Source organism: Notechis scutatus, chromosome 6 (genome assembly GCF_049901735.1).
Source record: "Notechis scutatus isolate UNSWTSFEM ecotype Mainland chromosome 6, rNotScu1.2, whole genome shotgun sequence".
In the NCBI taxonomy this organism is placed as follows: Eukaryota; Metazoa; Chordata; class Lepidosauria; order Squamata; family Elapidae; genus Notechis; species Notechis scutatus.
In genome coordinates this window covers 71,315,610-71,336,431 of record NC_142014.1, presented here as the reverse complement: position 1 = coordinate 71,336,431, position 20,822 = coordinate 71,315,610, and the positions used below count along the sequence as shown (strand labels likewise).

The 20,822-nt window shown below is 38.0% G+C and overlaps 1 protein-coding gene across 42 annotated transcripts in view; it reads right to left on the bottom strand.

Annotated features, from left to right (window-relative positions):
- PLEKHA5 (pleckstrin homology domain containing A5) overlaps positions 1-20,822 on the bottom strand; it is a 205,164-nt gene that overhangs the window by 40,891 nt on the left and 143,451 nt on the right. For 8 of the 42 annotated variants that reach the window (XM_087968693.1, XM_087968695.1, XM_087968704.1 and 5 more), the window contains 6 exons: positions 15,999-16,463; positions 10,765-11,230; positions 9,673-9,759; positions 7,420-7,539; positions 6,590-6,643; positions 1,725-1,805 (listed from right to left, as the gene is read on the bottom strand). In XM_087968693.1, coding sequence (XP_087824819.1) covers positions 1,725-1,805; positions 6,590-6,643; positions 7,420-7,539; positions 9,673-9,759; positions 10,765-11,230; positions 15,999-16,463 — 1,273 coding nt within the window. The remainder of the gene's footprint in view (positions 1-1,724; positions 1,806-6,589; positions 6,644-7,419; positions 7,540-9,672; positions 9,760-10,764; positions 11,231-15,998; positions 16,464-20,822) is intronic. The other 34 variants (XM_087968723.1, XM_087968725.1, XM_087968709.1 and 31 more) reach the window with 15 other exon arrangements.

Below are 20,822 nucleotides of genomic sequence, written 5' to 3'. Positions count from 1 at the left end.
GAAGGGAATGGCTGTCTAGATGCCAAGAAAACTGCATGGATGTATTCATATAACCACCAGGAGGTTAGGTTCAGCTCCAGTCAGCTGTGACCCATCCCCTCAAGCTCTGCAGGAGGGGGTATGAGAAGCATCATGCCAAACATAGCAGATTAAACCTTGAAAGCAACTATTCCCAGCTGTACGTTCAATTCAGTTTGCTTGCACATGCTAAAGATCCTCATGGGCTCCCTCCTTCCTCAAAACCTCACGTAAGGCAATCATCTACAAAATAATGCAGTGAAGGACAAATCAATACTTCCAGCTTGGAAAAAAAGTGAAACTAGAACCTGGGTTAAGTAAAGAAAAAGGTAGCCATGAGGAATCTGTGCTTTCTTCATATTCTTTTCATTTTAAACTATTAAAACTTTCTTAAGAATTTTATTTTCCACATTTGGCTGTTAATCATTAACAACCTGTCCAGTCTCAGAGAAATTTAAGAAAGTGAAACCAAGAAGTTTATTCACTGTAATATTGCACATTATACATTAGTTTATTTATTTTTAAATAACACGGTAATTCTCAATGAGAAGTTGTGTTTACTTAAAATCTAACAAAGCCCACACATTTGAGCAAAATTGTAGTAACAGCACAATGGTTGTTTATAAAGAGAATACATGGTCCCTGAAGTTGTGGAATCTTGGCAACCAGTAAGGTTGCCAAGTATTGTCCTAAATAGATTTATTTAGGACCTAGGAAACACACCTGGTTGAGCCAGGTTTATCTACTGCCTACACGGTCAAGAATTGTATCTGCCCAAGCTCTCTGTTATTCAGCTACTAAAGAAAATTGAATGTTCTCCATTCGTAGGCATGAATGATCTTCCATGTTGGTCCAAGCTCAGATTATGAGTCAATTTGATTTTGGACCTTGGGAATCCCTGAGATCATAAATTGAAAAAAAATAGACTTTATGTATAAAAAGGAAGCACCATCCCCATTACCAATCAATTTATTTGGCATTCTGTGAAATATAGGATGCTCAAGTTTAAACGATTATTCCAATGATTTTCTAACAAATATGTTGATGTTATATTTCCATTCAGCATATTTCCTCTCTTAATAATCATGACTCAAGACTGACTTTGTTTGCTGTGACTTTCTGAACATAGTGCTCTTAAGGAGCTATATTCCCCAGATCAAAGTGATTTTGATCCTTTTTTGTAACTCCCAAGAGCGACAAGAAAACGAGCAAGAGAAGGAATGCACGCAATTGTCCAGGAACCTACAACATTTAATAATTTTTTTTTTCCTCGACCAAAAAGCTGCCAGAAAATGACAACATGGCTGGCATGCTTTTGGATTAAACCAAGATTAATTCCTTCAAAGGTAAAAAGAAAGGGGAAAAAAAGGAGATTGCATAGATCCATGCTAGGACAAATGTCGGAAGCAGAATATACGGGATTCATCTACAAAAAGCAGTCATTTGTTAAATATTCTGGAAAAAGGGGGGGGGAGGTTATCCAAAGAGGAGGGACACTTAATACTCAAGGACAAGTACGTTCAGCAAAGCCATGCTAGTGATACTGCAACATTGTAGGAAGCATGGATGATTTGTGGTTTTCCAAAAACAAAAACAGGGGAGGAACACCAATGTTATGGATAAACTGGAGGGGAACAACCAAAAACTGTCACTGAGGAAGTTTTGCAATGAGAAAAAGCAATTTCATTCACTATCCAAGACCTTACTTGATGGTATAGTTGTGGTCTTAGCGCCGAGTTCTCAATCATAGTGTGAACCAAGATGATTAAAGGTTCATTTTCTTTCATCTATTTCAAATCAGGAGGAGCATACAGCAAACATCAGTTTACAGCACGGCTAGATTTGAAAGACGACACTGTAAATATAGCCTCTACTTTAATTGTTTTCCATTAGTGCAGCAGTTTATAATTCCTCTCATGATTAGTAAACTTGTACATTCCAAAGAGCTTGCTTAAACTAAACTGGAAAAAAAAATCTATGAATTTAAAACTAGATTGGTGTACATTCCATATTAGATTAAGTCATAAATATCATTAATAAGATTCTAGAAAGCTTCCCGAGACAGAACATAATTAGTTGAGATGAATAAGGTGCTATTTTCATTACTCTGTTTACATATACTCAGTTTACAAAGATTAAGACATGTAAATAGAGTGTAGGATAAAAATGTTGTGCAATATAAAGACCTGTTCTGTGCAAAGTAGAGGTTTTTGGAGCCAATCAACGGTGTACCAACTTGGAGATTGAATGACTCCACCCAACTTTGTTGAGCTCTTTCTCCTCCCAACCCTTAGCAGGATCAGGTCTAGAGCTAAGATAAGCCATGTATGCAATATGACAAGCAAGAATGGTGGTTATATATTACCATTCTACAGTGTAAACTGTAAGACTTTTTTTAATGAATGCCAATTTAATTTTCACATACATTTCCTGACCTTCAATATTACATCATAAATACGAATAGTTTTTCTGAAAACAGTTAATATATTTACATTGCTTCTACCTCAATTTTCTGTTATGATCATTGATGACTCATAGTATTTATATTAGCTGCTTTGTAAGCCATGTTTGCTTATTACTGCATTGATCAGTAATAAAGTTTTGAAAGTCCTAAGACCGAACAGAAAATTCTGAATACTTTCAATTCATTTATTGGACTTTCCATTGAAAAAAAGGAGAATAAGTGTTCTTGACATAGAGCTTTTAAGAATTTGGTTCAACTAAAACATGTTGTATCCGTTTAATACAGTTCAAGAAAATGCACCAATATGCATATAGAATTTTGGATTATATGTGTCCCTTTTTACAGTTTTCACTGATCTATTTACTTAGAAAAGAGATGAAAACAACTTGGCATTACAATATGAAAACCAGGAAATAAATGGCAGTAGACACTGAAATGAGAGATGGGACTGTTAATCAAATTGCAATAGCTGTGTAAGAGGTCAGTGCCAAACTACGGTACATTTTCTATGTGTATGTGAGGAAGGCACCTCGCTTAACCAAGAGCTGAGGTTTTTTTATTGTAGAATTTTTTCCCCATTCTAACAATCTTCCAACATCATAAAAAAGGGATGTTATTTAATGCAACAGCTTTTCCACACCAAAATTTAACAGAGGCAATTCTATATCTTTCCTAAATACAAATAATGTTGCACATTTCCTTAGGTACCAATATTTTATTTATGCCAATGATTTTGTGGCTGTTGTTAGTACAAGGGAAGACAGATTTCCTTTCAGAGATTTAATTCATTTCTGTCAGTTGCAAAGGTTCTACTGTGTATACCGTAACAAATGGTAATGTATGAAGTAGGGTCAAAAAACATGGATATTTTTATCTCAAAGAACAGTTAGTTTCTATTGTTGATTTAGCAATTTCAATTTCAATCCATTTGCTTAATAAAGATTTACTGGGAATGTTTGAATGAATGTAACACCAGGTCTCAGCTGTCAAAACTAGCATAGTTTTTATTCAAAAATAGGCCTTTGATGAACACACTTCAGATAGGAAATATGAAATGTCTGTTCAGGAGGACTAAGACAATTTCCCACAGCCAACTCACTGCAGGACAATTCTCAGAGGGACAATTCAATCCTGTATTAATTGTTTAATTCAGGTACTTTTATTATTAGTGATCTTGTTTTTGTCAAAATTATTTTAACTCTTTCTGAATTGACTTTATTTTATTGTTGTTGGCCAGGGGTCCGTCAAAATTAATTTAACTTTTGTACTTGTTGAATTGTCCCACAGCGAGGTGTCCGATTCCGTATTTAGGATAATAGCAGAGCCAATACTCATAGAAGAATGTATCTCTGTAGCTCAGGGTTGAACTGTGGGGTCCTTGGTGCACTCTAAATTGGGTGCTTTTCTTGCAAACCCAAAGGTGCTTTTTTCAAGAGGCAACTGGACTGTCTTGTTTTCCTTTGAAGACGCTTCACTTCTCATCCTTCTCATCCTTTGAAGACGTTTAGCTTCTTGGATGAGAAGCAAAACATCTTCAAAGGAAAACAAGAAAGTCCAGTTGCCTATTGAAAAAAGCACCTTTGGGACAACTATGACCTGGATGACTGAGAATCTCCATTTTCTTGCAGAGGTTTCATTACTAAATTAGGTAACATCTTCAGTACTAGCAGTAATGAAATGTCTGCAAGAAAACAACCAAGCTTGAAAAGCATCAAGGACCCAGCAGAGCAAAAGCTTGTGTGAAACTGCAGATATATATGTGTGTGTGTGTGTGTGTGTGTGTGTGTGTGTTTTCTTAAGTTTTCGCGGGTACTTACATGTATGGTATTCAGCTTTGTTCGGGTATTTTCCCACGTCATTGTAGTTGTGCTTTTAAAGTTGTAGCAACGTTTCGGCAGAATCTCATCTGCCATCATCAGGCTTCGGTATTGTGTTCGTGCTTGCACTGGCACGAAGCCGAAAGCACCAGCCTGAGGATGGCGAGTGGGACCTCGCTGAAACGTCGCCAAGATACTCTTAATCTTACATGGGAAAAGACCCAAACACACACACACACACACACATATAAAAACTCTGCAGGATATAGAGTTTCCATGCAGATAGGGAGTCCCTGGAGACATTGAGTTAATTGAAATTCCGGTGTGCTAAAACTAGGCTATTTCAGAGTTTCTGAGTGACCTGATCACTGATGTACTGCTCATAAGCAGATACGAGGGAATAATGAAAACTGATGTCATTCAAGGGTTATTCAGAGTTATTCCTAAAACAACTTGGGATAGAGTCAGCTCCACAAGTAATGTCTGAAATGAATATAAATACAAGCCTACTGCATCTAGTTTTAATATTTTAAGCTGCCGAAAGATGAACATAAATCCAGCAACCTGACTTAAAATTATTGCACATTAATTGCATGCATTGAAATCCAATTTAGTTTTCAGCATTGCTATGATAAGCAGGCAAACCCAGTCTGCCAAATTTTTGCAGACAACTGAAAATCCTGTGTTAGCATTACACATAGCCACCATAAAACCTATTTTAAATGAAGCAGGGGCTTCCCTAAGTGCCCTTTCACAAAACAAATTTAACTGTCATACCTTATGAAAATATATATTTGCTTCAAAAAGATATTGTGCAATATATTGTACAATAATATGAAAAGAAGCCTCTTCAAGGAGCATGTGATATTAATAACACTACTTAGGGAATGCTAATCTGTTTTTAGAAATTGCTTGCCATTTTCTCCTGCAGATTAAAAGTTTATAAAAGTGTTTCAATTCAAATGATTCTGAATGTATAATTTTTATTTCTGGGCAGGCTGAATCAAAAATCCTGATAATTTCTTGCTTGAGACACTTCCAAAATTCTTAAGATATGAAGTTAATTGAGTTTCATGTTTCAACTGTTCTAATGGAAACAGTATGAACACTGACTGCATATCACAGCAGTATACATTGTGAAATGAAGATCAACCTTTACGTTTCGAGTAAAAAGTTTATAAAACAACGAGATTTTATGTTGGGTCCAATTAATAAAAATGTTGGCTGGTCTCAGGTAGACAGAGTATCCCATTGTGGGCTAATGTTGGCTCATCAGCATTCCAATCAAACATTGAGCTTTATAATCGCAAAGACAGATGATGGTAAAGCAAAAGTAGAAATCCGGAAATAACTTCCTTTAGTAAAAGTTAGAAAGAAAATAGTCAAAAAGATAATGGCAAGATTTTCATTTTTGCCAGCTGCATTTGGTGAAGCCTGTTCTAAGTAAGGGAAAACATCTGCAAAATATAAATACAATGGCACAGACTTGGGCTCCAGGTTTAATAATAATATTTAATTCAGAAAACAGAGAGCCAGTGGAAGAAATAGAAATAATTATCCCTAAAAAATGTCTTCATTTCACCACTACTATTCTAAATAAGGACTACACAAATTACAGGTAGTCCCCAAGATCTTAATTGGGACCAGAATTTCCACTGCTAGGCAAGGCAGTTTTTAAGTGCGTCACCTCTGATTTAACAATCTTTTTTGGCTATGGTTGTTAAGCGAATCACTGCAGAGGTTATTAGAGTCACGTGATCATTAAGCAAACCAGGCTCTCCCCAATGACTTTGCATCTTGGAAGCCGATTGGGAAGGCCGCAAATGGCGTTTACAAGACCCCGGGGATGCTGCAATCATTAAATGAATACATGCTGGTTACTGTGTACTAGAATTTTGATCGTGTGATCACTAGGACGCTGTGATACTTGTTAAGTGTGAGAACGGGTTGTCAGCCATTTTTTTCAGCGCTGTTGTAACTGCACTGAATGGTCACTGAACTGTCACAGTCACTAAATGAATGGTTGTAAGTTGAGAATTACCTGTTGTAATTCAGACAGTGCATCCCAAATGATACGGTACTTTTTTGGGGGGGATCTAGCAATAGACCAATAGGAGCAAGAGAGGTAGGGGCCTTGTCAATTAAATTTGCGCCACTTAACCGCTGCAGAAACGTTTTTCACTATTTTAAAAGGGTAGCAGGATTTCAGCAACTTTGTCAAGTTCCGTGACAAAAAAGAATCAACATATTGTTACATATAAATATACAAAAAAGAAGCTATGAGTCCCACCTGATGGTCCAAATAAATGGCATTCCTTTGGAGATGATGAGAAAGAATCTCATTCTAGCAACCAGCATTCAGAGAGGAAGAAGGAAAGAAAGAAGGGGACAGATACGAAGAGGTGAAAAAGTCATTCAGGAAAGAAAAGGACACCACACATCTTAACTTTTTAACGATTTTAAGATTATGCCTGCAGATGTCATACGTAAAACTCAGTGAAAACTGGGAACTGTAAAACTGACATTGGCCTTTAGATGGATTAAGTAATATTTCATTGACATACAGAAACTAAACATAATAATAACCATACTGGATTTTAAATTAATTTTAATGAGTTAATTTAATTAGTGAGATAAGTTAAATATGGTTGCAATTGCTCTTCACATGTCATATATTAGCTACAAAAATTTGCTTTCAATATTAAAACAAAATGAAGGGGGGGGGGGAAATAATACAGCATGTTAAATCTATTCAAACTATAAACCCTTTGATACACATGGATGTATTTCCTGCAGCTAAAACCAATTCGTAAGTTGTCGCAGGGATGAGAAAAGAGAAGGAAACACTTGTGCCAGATTGTATCTATGGCCTCTCTAACCTGTTCTGGTTTCAGATTTGTATGTCATCTAGTAATTTGCATAATTTAGAGTTCATTAAAACCTTTGAATTACCCTCTTTGTTTGGATAGCAATGTATCTCAACATCAGAACTCAAAGGGTTAATAGCAGAACACCACAGACGACTAGGAAAGCAGAATCCACATTAGGAAATAGCGGCCCAAGGCTACAGAGTTGGAATGAGGGGAAATGGCACATGAGAAACATCACTTCATAGCTGACCTTTGGACTGCTGGCCTCAAGTTTTAGCTGCATGAGTTGTGCTAATGTGTGTTCCCGGATACTACTCAGTTCGGCCTGCTGCCTTCTCAGCTTTATGAGCAGCAGGGTGAGCTCCTCTGGCTAAAGGAACATTGGGTAAGAAGCCAACAGTGGAAAATTAGTTCATTCTCGTCCTAGACAAAACTTAGGTTTTACACTTGCATTCAATAATGCTAGCTAGTATAGTATAACCAAGTTTTATTAGTCCCTTTGGAGCAAGGGAACCGATGATGCTTTCCAACAAAAGCTGTCTCAACCAGGGGCAACCAGTTTAGAGTAAGCTCCTTCAATGAATCAAACAGAAGGATAAAACAAGGGGTGTCACCGCAGCTAATTTTATTTTGTGCACATCATAGTCAAGCTTGGTTTGCTTCCCCCCATAAGCTGGGAAAAAGCCATAAAGAGGTTGTGAGTATCCAAATGTCTTGATTATTTTCTCAGAAAAGTAGAAGCTATAATATTCAATTGAAGATGGCAGACTCAAAATACAATTCGCTTTCTACTTTCTTTTAATACATGTTTTCTCCAGACTATTTCTCAGCACATTTAAGCTTGAACTGAAGGCACAAAATCACGGCTTGATGTTTGAGGATCAAGGATAAATTGTGATAGAAAGCAAAAGCACCCTGAAAGCAATCAGTGTGTCACTGATTCATAAACCTGCAATCCACAGATAGACAGCTGGTGTGTAGGCCTTTTTGAATCAAACAGCTACCTTATTATTAAACTACAAATACAGTCAATGCTTCAAAATAAGTTATTTTGCTTTGACATGTAGCAGTTTTAAACAAAATCTTATGTCTGGAGAATGAGAAAACTGTTCTACTTTTCTACAAGCTTCTAGTGCCAAGAAGAATCCTAACCTTGAATATTTTAGATCACTCTAGTGATCTAATTTGATAATTTGCGGTTATGTGTCTTTTGTCCAACACAAAAAGTCACGATCCGGTTAATAACATTTATTATGTATTACGTTCTATTGTGGATCCTGATTTCAGCTATTTACAGACAGCTTTTTCATTACTTGTCTTTTTGACTGTGTTAATCTTCCATGTCCAAAACTGCCTCCTTTATGCTCCTGAAGTAATTGATTTAAGTCCGCGCCATTTTCTACAAATGAATCTCACCAGACTGATTCATGTATCAACAACTCCCAAATAATTTTAGTCACCAATCACATATCTTTTCTATATAGCAAACTGTAACCTTTCTACAATAGGCCATGTTCAATTTTCCTGAGCCAAGGACTTGTTCTCATATCTGATGAGAATATCCCATTTTTGTAGATGCATCTGGTATACAAGAACGGGGCCATTCAGAAGCCTTGGAATTAGGCCCTCAATTTTTTTTTAATGGATTTAGATTTGGACATCCACATTGCATGGTGTTAAACTTAAAAAATGCATTCATAGCACACAATATTAGCGACTGTGATTGTATTTAACCAAGCCCAGCAGAGGGAGCTATCTTATCTTCAGTACTATGTTTTATACTAATAAACTATTATTTCCTTGAGAAGTCCTTGCATATTCTCTACTACATGCTTACATCTGTGTAAACAATCCATCCATATTTTATTTGAAGAAAAACTATCTTAAAATGCACACATACTCAAGAAGAAGAAAAAACGTAGTTACGGTTGAATTAAATGAATTTTGGGAAAGTCTGCAGAAATCTATAATCTGTGAACTAAAGCTTTGATACATAACTGTCAAGTACTTCTAATGATGTGAATAAAATTGCAATTACAGGGTAAATAACTTTGTCATAAGACAGCACAATATATAACCAATCGCCTAGAGCAGCAATTTTTCCATCTAATTGTGACTCCCATCATGAAATAATAATAACCTTCAGTAACTGGCATTTCCTCTTTATCATTTAATGGCAAGATAGTCTGTGAAATAGACAAAAAATAAAATCTTTAGAAGTGCTCTCTACTGTTGTCCCAGAAGTGTCTACATCCTTCCCTGACAGGAAATATGCAGTTCAAACAATAGTTGAAACGAAGTTAGAATAGATGATCCTTGCAAAATTTAAGGTGCGCAGACAGAATTGACCTGTTTGGATACCCTTTATTTGCTGAAAGAATCAGGACAGGAAATTACATTTAATGTGGACCTTGTAACTAGAACAGTTGTCAGACTGTATACTGTATTTTATAGGTTGCTCTTAAATAAAAAATGATGGACTAAATATAAAAATGCCACTCACAGTTTTGCCTTGCAAGCTCTGGGGAGAAATAGGCTGTACGCTCAAGCCAGCTGGAATCGACCTTCTGTCAGGCACAAAGCCATGCTGCTATGGGAAAGGGAAAAAAAAAAACAAACAAACCATGGCCATTGTAATTCAGGGCTTTTAGAACCAAAGGTTAAATGTAATATTTTCAACATGCTTTTCCGAGTCAAGCTAGGATTTATGAAAAATGTCCAAAGTGAAGGTGTTGGTTAATAATTTGTCAGTACAAATATCCTGAAATGTTGCACTTTCATCTCAAACTTTGCAAATATCAAGATGTCCCAGAGGACAGCATCCTTCTGACTGTATTTATAGTAACATTTATTTGCCACCCTGTTTTGAGGAAGATCTCAAGGCAGCGAATAGATAAGAAAATTTACTACAGAGGCTCAAATGTGTCATCCGGACATATATTTATTGTATGCTTTTTCCCTATACTTTGCTTAAAACTTTCAAGAGTTTGGGAAGCAGATCATGAGCTCAAGCAGGAGATCCTACACCATTTCTGACAGATGGCAGTCCAGTCTCTTCTTGAAAGCTTCCAGTGATGAAGCTCCCACAACTTCTGAAGGCAAAGCTGTTGCCATTGGTTAATTGCTCCCACTGTCAGAAAATTTCTCCTTATTGAATCTCTCCTTGATCGGTTTCCATCCATTATTCCTTGTCTGGACTTCAGGTGCTTTGGAAAATAGTTTGACCCCTTCCTCTCTGTGATAGCCCCACAAGTATTGGAACACTGCTTTCATGTCTCTCCTGGTCCTTCTCTTTCCTAGACTAGACATTCCCAATTCCGGCAAACGTCCTTCAGACGTTTTAGCCTCCAGTCCCCTAATCTTCTTTGTTGCTCTTCTCTGCACTCTTTCTAGGGTGTAAACATCTTTTTTATAGTATGGTGACCAAAACTGGATACAGTATTCTAGGTGTTGTAACTATTGTAAGTAGAGGACTATCTGTATTATAAGCAAATTGCAAATAAGAGATGGCTGTCCTAGAGTGGCTGCTGTACATCTGGCCTAACTTTTATGAGGACATAAATTGCAACAAGTTGTAGAAAGCAAAAGCCCTCACCTTGTTATGATGTGGTCTGTGTCTACGCTCAAGGGTGACATCTCCTCTTTGTACCGGGGAGGACACTTCTGACCGGTAGTTCCTCTGAGGGGAGTATCCTTGGAAACCTGCTATTGAACCATGGGAAGGTGATGTGGGAATCAAATGCATTGCTTGATCAGATATATTAATCATGGTTTTGGGGCTACTTAAAGTACCGTGTCTAGTCAGAGTCGTTTGCTTATTGTAAAACTGCCGTTGTTGCCATTCGTAGAGTTGCCACATGGTGTCATCTCGCATCGATCTCCTTTTCTCTTCGGCTGGCAAGGATCCAAGGGTCTTATCGTAAAGAGGCGTTACACTGCAGATGCTATCTGGCCTGGTCTTACTGTTTCTTGGAAGAGTGCGATAACCTTCTGGATAACGAGGTACGACTTGGGCTCGATGGCTTGGCATATTCCTTGGTAAAGTCTGATAAGAAATTATGCTGAAACAAGAAATCTCCATTAGCCATTTTGGAAAATAAATGGGTACATTATAAGTAACATTTAAAAATTCTTTCCCCACATTTTATCTCTACAGGTAATTTGGTCTTGCATTCTGCTTGCAACCTTAGGTCAAACAAGAGAGAAATTTATACCTTACTCCATCCATTCAAGCCAAAAGAGGCTGCTTTTTAGAGAAGGTAATACCACTAGCAATCTACATGTAAATTATCATGCAACTACTACCGGTAGAATTTCCCCTAGTCTGACCAATAATAATTGCAGTTTCAGCAATCTGGGAGGTACCAACTGGAGAAGTTCACACGGATGTATTTTTTAATAATATACATTACTAGGGATTGCCAGAAATAAGATATGAGTGAATCTAAAAGTGATCAATGTTATACTTATTATGTTATGTGCACTGGAAAATGACCATGATCATGTGATCAAAATTCAAACGCTTGGCAACTGGCCTGTATGAGTAGTCCTCAGCATACAACAGTTCATTTAGCAACAGTTCAAAATTACAACAGCTCTGGAAAAAAACGGGATTTATGACCGTTGCAGAATTCCCATAATCAAAATTCAGGTGCTTGGCAACTGGCTCCTATTTATGACCGTTGCAAGTCTCCTGGGGTTCATGGGATCCCCTTTTGCGACCTTCTGACCAGCAAAGTCAATGGGGAAGCCAGATTCACTTAACAACCGTGTCACTAACTCTTAACAACTGCAGCGATTGGTTTAACATCTGTGGCAAGGAAGGTCGTAAAATGGGGCAAAACAAATGTCTCCCTTAGCAAGAGAAATTTTGGGCTTGGTGGTGATCCTAAGTCGAGGACTACCTGTGCACGTGAAGGAGTGAGACTGAGTTCTTTATCCAGCTTCCTCTAACCTAGTTTCTCTCTCCCTTTCTGTATCTAGCACAGTGGTGGCTAACCTTTTTGGGCTTCTGTGCCAAAAATTGCGAGTGCGCCAGCATGCCCGTACTCGCGTGCCAGCACCCAGAATGTAATGCGCACTCCCCTCCCCACGCCCCCTGAGCATGTGCACGCAATCCCCACCCCCACCCACTTACCTGCACTGCGCCTCACAGCTGATTTTTTTCCCAGTTGGTTTGAGGCCTTTTTCGGCCTCCTGGAGGCTTGGAAAAAGCCGCTGCAAGGCTTCTCAGGCCGAATTATAGGCCCGTTTCATCACTTCCGGTATTACAGGAAGTGATGAAACGGGCCTATAATTCGGCTTGAGAAGCCTTGCAGAGGCTTTTTCCAAGCCTCTGGGAGGCCGAAAAAGGCCTCAAACTAACTGGGGTGGGGGAATCAGCTGTGAGGCACGTGCATGCACAGTGCAGTAAAAACCTACTGCGGCTCATGTGCCAGCACAAATGGCTCTGCGTGCCACTTGTGGCACGTGTGCCATAGGTTCGTCATCATGGATCTAGCATCTCCTACTCCCAAGATAGTTGGCTTTTCATGCAGCTGCCTTCTGCAAAGGGAACAGAGGCAGAGGAGACAGGGAAGATGTGGGAAGACAGGGAAGATGTGCTGTGGGAAATACTATGACTCAACCAAGTCCCAATTCTCACAGGAACAATGGGAGCAGGTTTACAAGTGGAATGCTTTTATAAGTCCTCAAGATCAGTTTCTCTGCTCCCCCAAGCAAAATACAAGTTTTTTAAATTAAAAAAATAACTTGATTTTTGCAAACTGCCTTGAAATTATGGAAAGGCAGGATAATCAATGCTAGAGATTTTTATGAGTAGAGATTTGTTACTTCCTTGGGAGCTGATCTCCCCATTCCATTTTCACTCTAGATTTTATTGACTTTCCTGAAATTAATATTATATTTGTTTTTAAATAGCATATGTGGGCATGTCATGGGGGAGGACTGCTTTTCATATTTCCTAAAAGAGAAAGCAGGCATAAATCCTGCTGGTTTTGACAAATCCACTTTAAGCAAAACCATCATTTCTAACTACATGGTCTGTGCTAATAATTTCATCCATATTTAACTAACAAGACGTTCTCCGTGATCAAAAGGATTGGCTTTCTGCCAATTAATAATGTGTGGTTAATGGCTTTTGCCATTTTAACATTTCTACAGTGGATTGAAATTGATTGGGAGAATAGCCAATGCAATGAATCTGATAACAGCATTAAAGGATGGAATCAAATGACAGAGGTTTCCATTCCCTATACCTGCCTAAATTTAAAACAATGGCATTTGATCCAAGCATCAATTTCTCCTTGACATGTTCATTACATAATAGAGTAATGTAATGAAACCTGGCTTGCTACAATCAGAAAATTTCTAATCACATTAATTATAATACAGAAACCAGACATTGAGATGGATTAGGAGTTGGTTAAAGATAACAATAGCAAATATCAGGAACACATGCAGAGATAATGCAACTCTATTATTTTTAACTCTAAAAAGGAAGGGACTTCTCCCCTCTATAAGAAGGGGATTATCTATTTCTTTAGAAATTCCTGCCGTGGAATCTATCTATCTATCTATCTATCTATCTATCTATCTATCTATCTATCTATCTATCTATCTATCCATCCATCCATCCATCTATCTATCTATCTATCTTCCACCCATCTTACCACAGGGTAACTCTGGGCTTGTTACAATATTAAGGTATCATTGCTCTCAGTTTATTAAAACTTCTGCTCTGGCTTTATTAAAGTTGGCTTCCTTTAAATCCAAGGGACAGGCTTGATTATGGTAGAGGTGTTGAACTGGCGGCCTACTGGCCGGATGCATCACACGCAGGCCACACCCACCCCAGCTCTGTAAATGGGAAAATGTCATTTGAGTTTGACACCCATGATCTATGGAGATTTTCAGTCATCCAGGTCAAGGCTGTCCCAAAAGCTGCTTTTTCAAGAGGCAACTGGACTTCCTTTGTTTTTTCCTTGAAGACGTTTTGCTTCTCATCCAAAAAGCTGCTTCAGTTCTTATAGAGCCTCGGTGGCCCAGTTGTTAAGAGTGCTGTACTGCAAGCTACTTCTACTGCAGCCAGTTGCCTGCAAGTTGGCAGTTCAAATCTCACCAAGCTCAAGGTTGACTCAGCCTTCCATCCTTCGGAGGTGGGTAAAATGAGGACCCCACCCTAACCTTTGGGGATTCTTGACTATACTCAATATTCAATGTTCCTTCTGAATTGACTTTGGCCAATAGGATTAGGGGGAAAAAATCCTCTTGTCCTTTCCTATCAGCAAGGAAATTGAAAACTTTCTGAAGACTCCATTCCTGAAAAAGTTTAGTTTCCCAGTGATTAAAATCCCCAATCACTGCTATTTCTACCTTCCTGAAAGATCTGCATTTTCCCCATACTATTATTTGAAACCTCATTGATTTAAATTAATCCACATTTTTGTAGTTATTTTATCAAAGTGTCACTTTAACTAAATTACTGGAGCATAATATTTTGTACTAAAATGGAACAAGCAGAACTGGGTATTGCTAAGGACTCCTAAAAATTCTATCTCTTGTCATGCAGAACAAAATATTCTAGTCTTAACTCCCTTAGTCATCAGGGACACATTTTAAAAGTCTTTAAATACTAAAAACATGTATTTTCATGTTTCTATGTGTTTCTTTCTGTAAATACAACAAAAACCAAGAGCACAGGAGAAATGTTAATTCCGTAACATTCTGTTTAAATTATTCCCTAGATCATTCAGCCAGTAACAGTTATATTAAAGCTGCTAGGGTTTCACATTAAAATGCCTTGCACTGTGCATAAATACCAATAATAATTGAGAAATATTTTACTGCATTGGATTCATGTTCCAAATAGACTTCAAAGGTATATTAATGTTAGCATTTTCTGTCACAAAGTTAACGAAATTCTATTTATGGTTTAGACCAGAGGTCTCAAAACTTGGCAACTTTAAGACTTGTGGACTTCAACTACCAGAATTCTGGGAGTCGAAATCCACAAGTCTTAAAGTTGCCAAGTTTGGGGACCCCTGGTTTAGAAAAATAATTGCACTTTTAGTTGACTGTAACAAAATTATATAGTTAACATAAACCAATTCAAGATGTAGGTGGTTACAAAGCTCTTAAAAATACATCTTTGCCATTAAGACTGGGGCCCTGATAGTGCGGGAGAGCCCACATCATGCTTATATTGATTGTAAAATGCTGCGATGGTTCTCAGCTGCTGTTTTATGCTGTGTTAAGTTATTTATGTTTTTAATTATTGGTTGTATTTTTACTTTTTATTTTGTTTTAATTGTTAGCTGCCCAATATTATATATGAAATGTGTTACAAATAAATAATAAATGGGAGCACATGGTTTTCTTGGCGAAAATTCTAATTTAAATCTATCACCATCAGTAACAGTAGGAAATTTTTCACCCAAGATCATGGAGATCTAGTGACTTAGCAATTGCTAGAAAAATGGAATTAAAAACTTTAATTAGGGAGTCAAAGTTATCAATTCTGTCTAATCTTTAAAAAAAGAAAAGAAAATTTAGGAAGCTGGGCTGAACAAAAAATAAATAAGGAGAAATCTTTCTAGCTAAGATAACCCTTTTTTCATGAATAATACTTATCCCTAGACACAGATATTTGGAATAAGGAGAATTATAAATCATTTCTTTATACTTTCAGCTAGCGTCTCACCACCTGTTTGAAACATTGTGCAACACGTTCAAGAACCTTTCCAAATCCAATTAATATTCCACAGAACAAAAAATGAATCATCGCATACATTAAGACTTCAGATATTCATGAATTCTGAAATTACTCACCCTCTTGTTTCTTCATCTTGTCCTTTCCCTCTCTGTATTTTAATCCACTGCTCCAACTGTAACATCGAATTAGTTCTTTGGATGACACGTTCAGATTCTATCTGTGAATGCATGGCGTTGTGATGGATCCCATCGCTGGAATCTCCCAGAATGAGGTTCATGGCTTTCTCTGACCCATTTAAATGAACTGGCCTGTAATGGCCTGATGAAAGTGCACCGGCTGGCAAAGTTCCATACTCGGACCCGTAGGAATTCAGTTTTACACTGTTGATTTTTGTTAAGGGCCTATCGCGCCCGACTTTCTGAAACCCATATTTTTCTGCTTCTAAACATTTCTTCTCTTCCGTCTTGCAGACTTCTCTGTTCCGCTGATTGTTCTGAGTCTCTGGCTTAATTAGCTCTCGATGGTTGGGAATGTTATTTACTTCACGAGGTGCTGGGTTTTCAAATGTTATCTTGTCTGCTCTAAAAAAAGAAGAAGAAACATGCACTGGAGAACAACATCACTAGGAAATGGGTCACAATTCTGTCTGTCCAACAGGAGCCTTTTTTTTTTTTTTTTTGCTTCCAGGGAGTAGAAGATGTCATCCTTCAAACGGCCGAACTAATGCAATTACAGGTAATCCTCAGGTTAAAACCATTTATTGACTGTTCAAAGTTACAACAGCACTGAAAAAAACTAACTTATAACCAATTTTTCACACTTATGACCGTTGAAGCATCCCCATGATCACAAAATTCAAACACTTGGCAACTGTCCTGTATGGGTAGTCCTCGACATAACAGTTCATTTAGCGACAGTTCAAAGTTTCAACGGCTCTGAAAATAGGGACTTCTGACCGTTTTTCAAACTTATGACCATTGCAGTATCTCCATGATCACGTGGTCAAAATTCAGACACTTGGCAACTGGCTCATATTTATGATGGTTGAAGTATAGTATTACTGTTAATTCTCCCATCCTTCCTTTCACCCATCTCCTCCCATGTATGACTGTATGACTGTAACTTTGTTGTTCGTATCCTATTTTTATTGACTGTTTCCTAGTATGATTTGATTGCTTATTGTACCCTATGACTATTATAAAGTGTTGCACCTTATGATTCTTGACTCTTGACGAATGTATCTTTTCTTTTATGTACACTGAGAGTATTTGCACCAAGACAAATTCCTTGTGTGTCCAACCACACTTGGCCAATAAAGAATTCTATTCTATTCTATTCTATTCTATTCTATTCTATTCTATTCTATTCTATTCTATTCTATTCTATTCTATTCTATTCTATTTCTATTTCTATTTCTATTCCATTCCATTCCATGTTCTATTCCATTCCACTCCACTCGACTCCACTCTATCCCAGGGTCATGGGATCCCCTTTTGTGACCTTCTGACCAGCGAAGTGAATGGGGAAGCCAGATTCACTTAACAATCAGGTTACTACCAGTAACTTAACTTAACTGTGGTAAGAAAGATCATAAAATGGGGCAAAACTCGCTTAACAAAGGTCTCGCTTAGCAACTTAAATTTTGGGCTCAGTTATGGTCGTAAGTCAAGGACTACCAGTACGTGCAAGTAGTGAGACCACCTTAAACAGAGTTTTGACATGCTTGCTTGAGTGAATTCTTTCTGAATGGCAAAAACAAACAAAGAATGGATTGGGTGGATGATTCCAATAAACTCCCTGCTTATGCATGGCAGGGAATCGATCACCCATTATTCAGTCAAGCATGAGAAAGACATTAATGGACAGAGGCCACTCTAAAAACCCTTTGTATCTGCAGTGTGGTTGGATGGGTATTAGAATTACAGAGATAAGGCTGAGGAACGAGGCTCTTGAAGAAGCTGTTCTGTTGTTGTCGTTTTAAAACCATGTTAATTACATTTTAGGGCTTATTATTACAGCCTTCGTTTTTCATCACAGAACAGTAGGATATATTAGTTTTCAAAACTGTGTATGGAGCTGAATTTGGGGATCTCAGAGAAATAATTCACCCCTAATTCTGTCCCTCATCTGCTCAGCCATTTCTTGAATTCCCCGGCACTGGAATCTCATTTCCATAGCTTTACCTGTTCCCTTCATTACTCGTTTAATTTCTCTGGTGCATTTCCAGTCAAACAGAATGGCTTACAAGATAACATTAAAGCCAATCTTTAAAATGGCTGTTTTGCTGTGTTTCATCACAACAAAACAGCAAATATTCTTGAGAACAATACACAAATACGATAAGCAAATACATGCTTAAAAAAAAAAAAAGAGATGTTATCAAACTTCATTTTAAAAAAGCAAGAAAGGAAAATAACAGAAAACCTAACAAGCAACTGAGTTTTCACGGTTGCTGTACTACTTGAGTGAACAGCCATGTTTTTAAAAGATGGCATGAGAACCACTCAAAGAAGACTTTCATTAAGCTGCAGGACTGCCCCTGAGAAAAACAGACCCTGGACTATCAATCAAATCCTCCAAAATAAATCCAAGTAGAACTTTCCCAGGTAATCTAAATCAGGAGTCCCTAACCTCTGGGCTCCGGCCCACTAACGGGCCATGAGCTATTTGCAACTGGGCTGCAGAAACAGAGGACCAACGCACATATCCTCACTTGCACGAGCAGCAGGCTCTTATTTACATGAGTGGTGGGCGCAAGTTCATGTCACTTGCGCAAATGGAGCTACATGCACATACTTGCCAGTTGCTCATACAAAATCATCCCCTCTCCTCCCCCCCCCCCCAAATCTGCAAAGCTGGAAAGGTTGGGGAATAAGGAACTTTGATCTAAATAGTTAGCTGGATATCATCACACTTGGCCAATAAATAAATTCAATTCCTATTCCTATTCCTATTCTATTCTCCATTCCATTTGTTATTTTTTATGTACTGAGGTCCTTAAATTGGCCAGGTATCTGACAGGCAAGAAGTACAGTAGAACCTCTGGTCACAAACGCTTCTGACCACCCCCAAATCAGGTTCTGACCAAAAAAATCCACATTTTTTTTTGTTTTCGCTGCCAATTTCCTCTTCCACGCCATTTTTTTTGTAAGCGCCAAATTTCCGAAATTAGGTTTGAATCCCAACCAAATCAGGCTCCAAAGTTATGGAACAAATTTATGGGCGTGACCAAAGGTTCTACTGTATATTGCTTTTGAGATTGATTAATCAGCTGCATTCTGTAATGACTGTAGCTTTAGACATTTTTTAAAAAGTGAATCATTACAGTAATCCAGTTGATAAATTATTAGGGCCTGAACCCAGCTAGGTTCAATATCCTCCTTGTTTGTCTCCAGTGATATGTTGAAATAAAGGAAAATCCTCAGGTTATGCACTTGTTCTTTCACGGGAGGGGCACCTTCTCCACTACAATTCTCAGCAGCTGATAGCAGCTGTGGCCAGGAAAATGGTATACTAGTGATGGGCAGGCCTCAATACGCCCATGTAATATCTCTGCTTCGCAAGCTGAACTGGCTGCCAATCTGCTCCAGGTGCAATTTGAGATCCTAGTTGTTACCTGCAAAACCCTTCATGGCAAAAGGCTGGATCACTTGAGGGATCACATATATCCCATATATGTCTGACAAATTTCCTGCATTCCTTCAATTAAAGGAATGCCACCTATCAGGATCCTGGAAGCAGTCTTTCTCTGAAGTAGCGCCTGCCCTCTGGAATAACATTTCCCATGAAATTTGGGTAGCCCCCACCCTACTGGTGGTTTGAAGGAGCTTGAAGACCTGACTTTTCACCCAGGCCTTTAGTGAGGGTTGAGGGATGCTCCCATGGATTGTGTTAAGTGTATTTCAGTTCCAGTCCAGTTTTTGTCATCTTGTTATCTTTTATGCTTTATTTCAGTTTCTGATTGTATTTTTAAAAATGTGTTTTGTGAGTCAGGCAGTTTTTGGGTGTCACTTGTCACTATAAATTTAATAAGTGCCATCTTAGTTTCCAGTTCTGAAAATCCCTTATACACAGCAACTCTCTCTTACCGAGTTTCCACTTCAGTTTGTTGCCACCAACCAAATATTAGCTATATGGTAATGACATACAAAAAGGGATAATTATTTTATTATAGCCACTACCTTAAAGAATTATAGGCATCTATATCTATAGGGAAGGAAACATACATACATTGTTAACATGCTTGGGAAAATGACATGTATCATTTTAGATGCATCTGAGGGCCAATCTCATGTAACTAGAAAAGGACCAGAAATATTGCCCACTATCTGTTCCTGACTCTTTCACACTTTAATAATGAGGATGGGTCCATCTACCACAGATCCACTGAAAAGCCTTCAACCTAGCCCTAACCCTGACTGCAATTTTGTATTCAAGAACCCGAGCAATTTTATTTATAACCAGATTTTTACAGCCAGGGCCTGAAATTAAAGGTGCAGTCCTTTAAGCCATAAACATTTCCACATGATATACTGTGATATAAATGCATAAAAATAGCCTGATTGATAAAAGCAAAGTCAGTATCTTAAGGTAGAAATTTATTTCTCAGTGGCCAACCAGATGCTTCTGGTGTGCTCATAAACAGGACTATTATTATATTCCTAACACTATCCTGCTGTAACTTCTAGATGCCTGCTGCTCCTAATATAGAGGTGACATTAAATTTTCGGGATGAACAGCTCTTAATTGACCTGTCATCCAATCTCTTTTTACAGCTATTTAGGTGGGCGGCCATTGCTATGTTTGGTGATAATAAATTTCACAAGGTAATTATACACTATGGGAAGACAATTTTCCTTTTGTCTTGTTTCTTTTAAATCTCCTTCCAACCAGATTTAATGGATGATCCCTGAATCCCTGTTATGAAAGGGAGGAGGAAA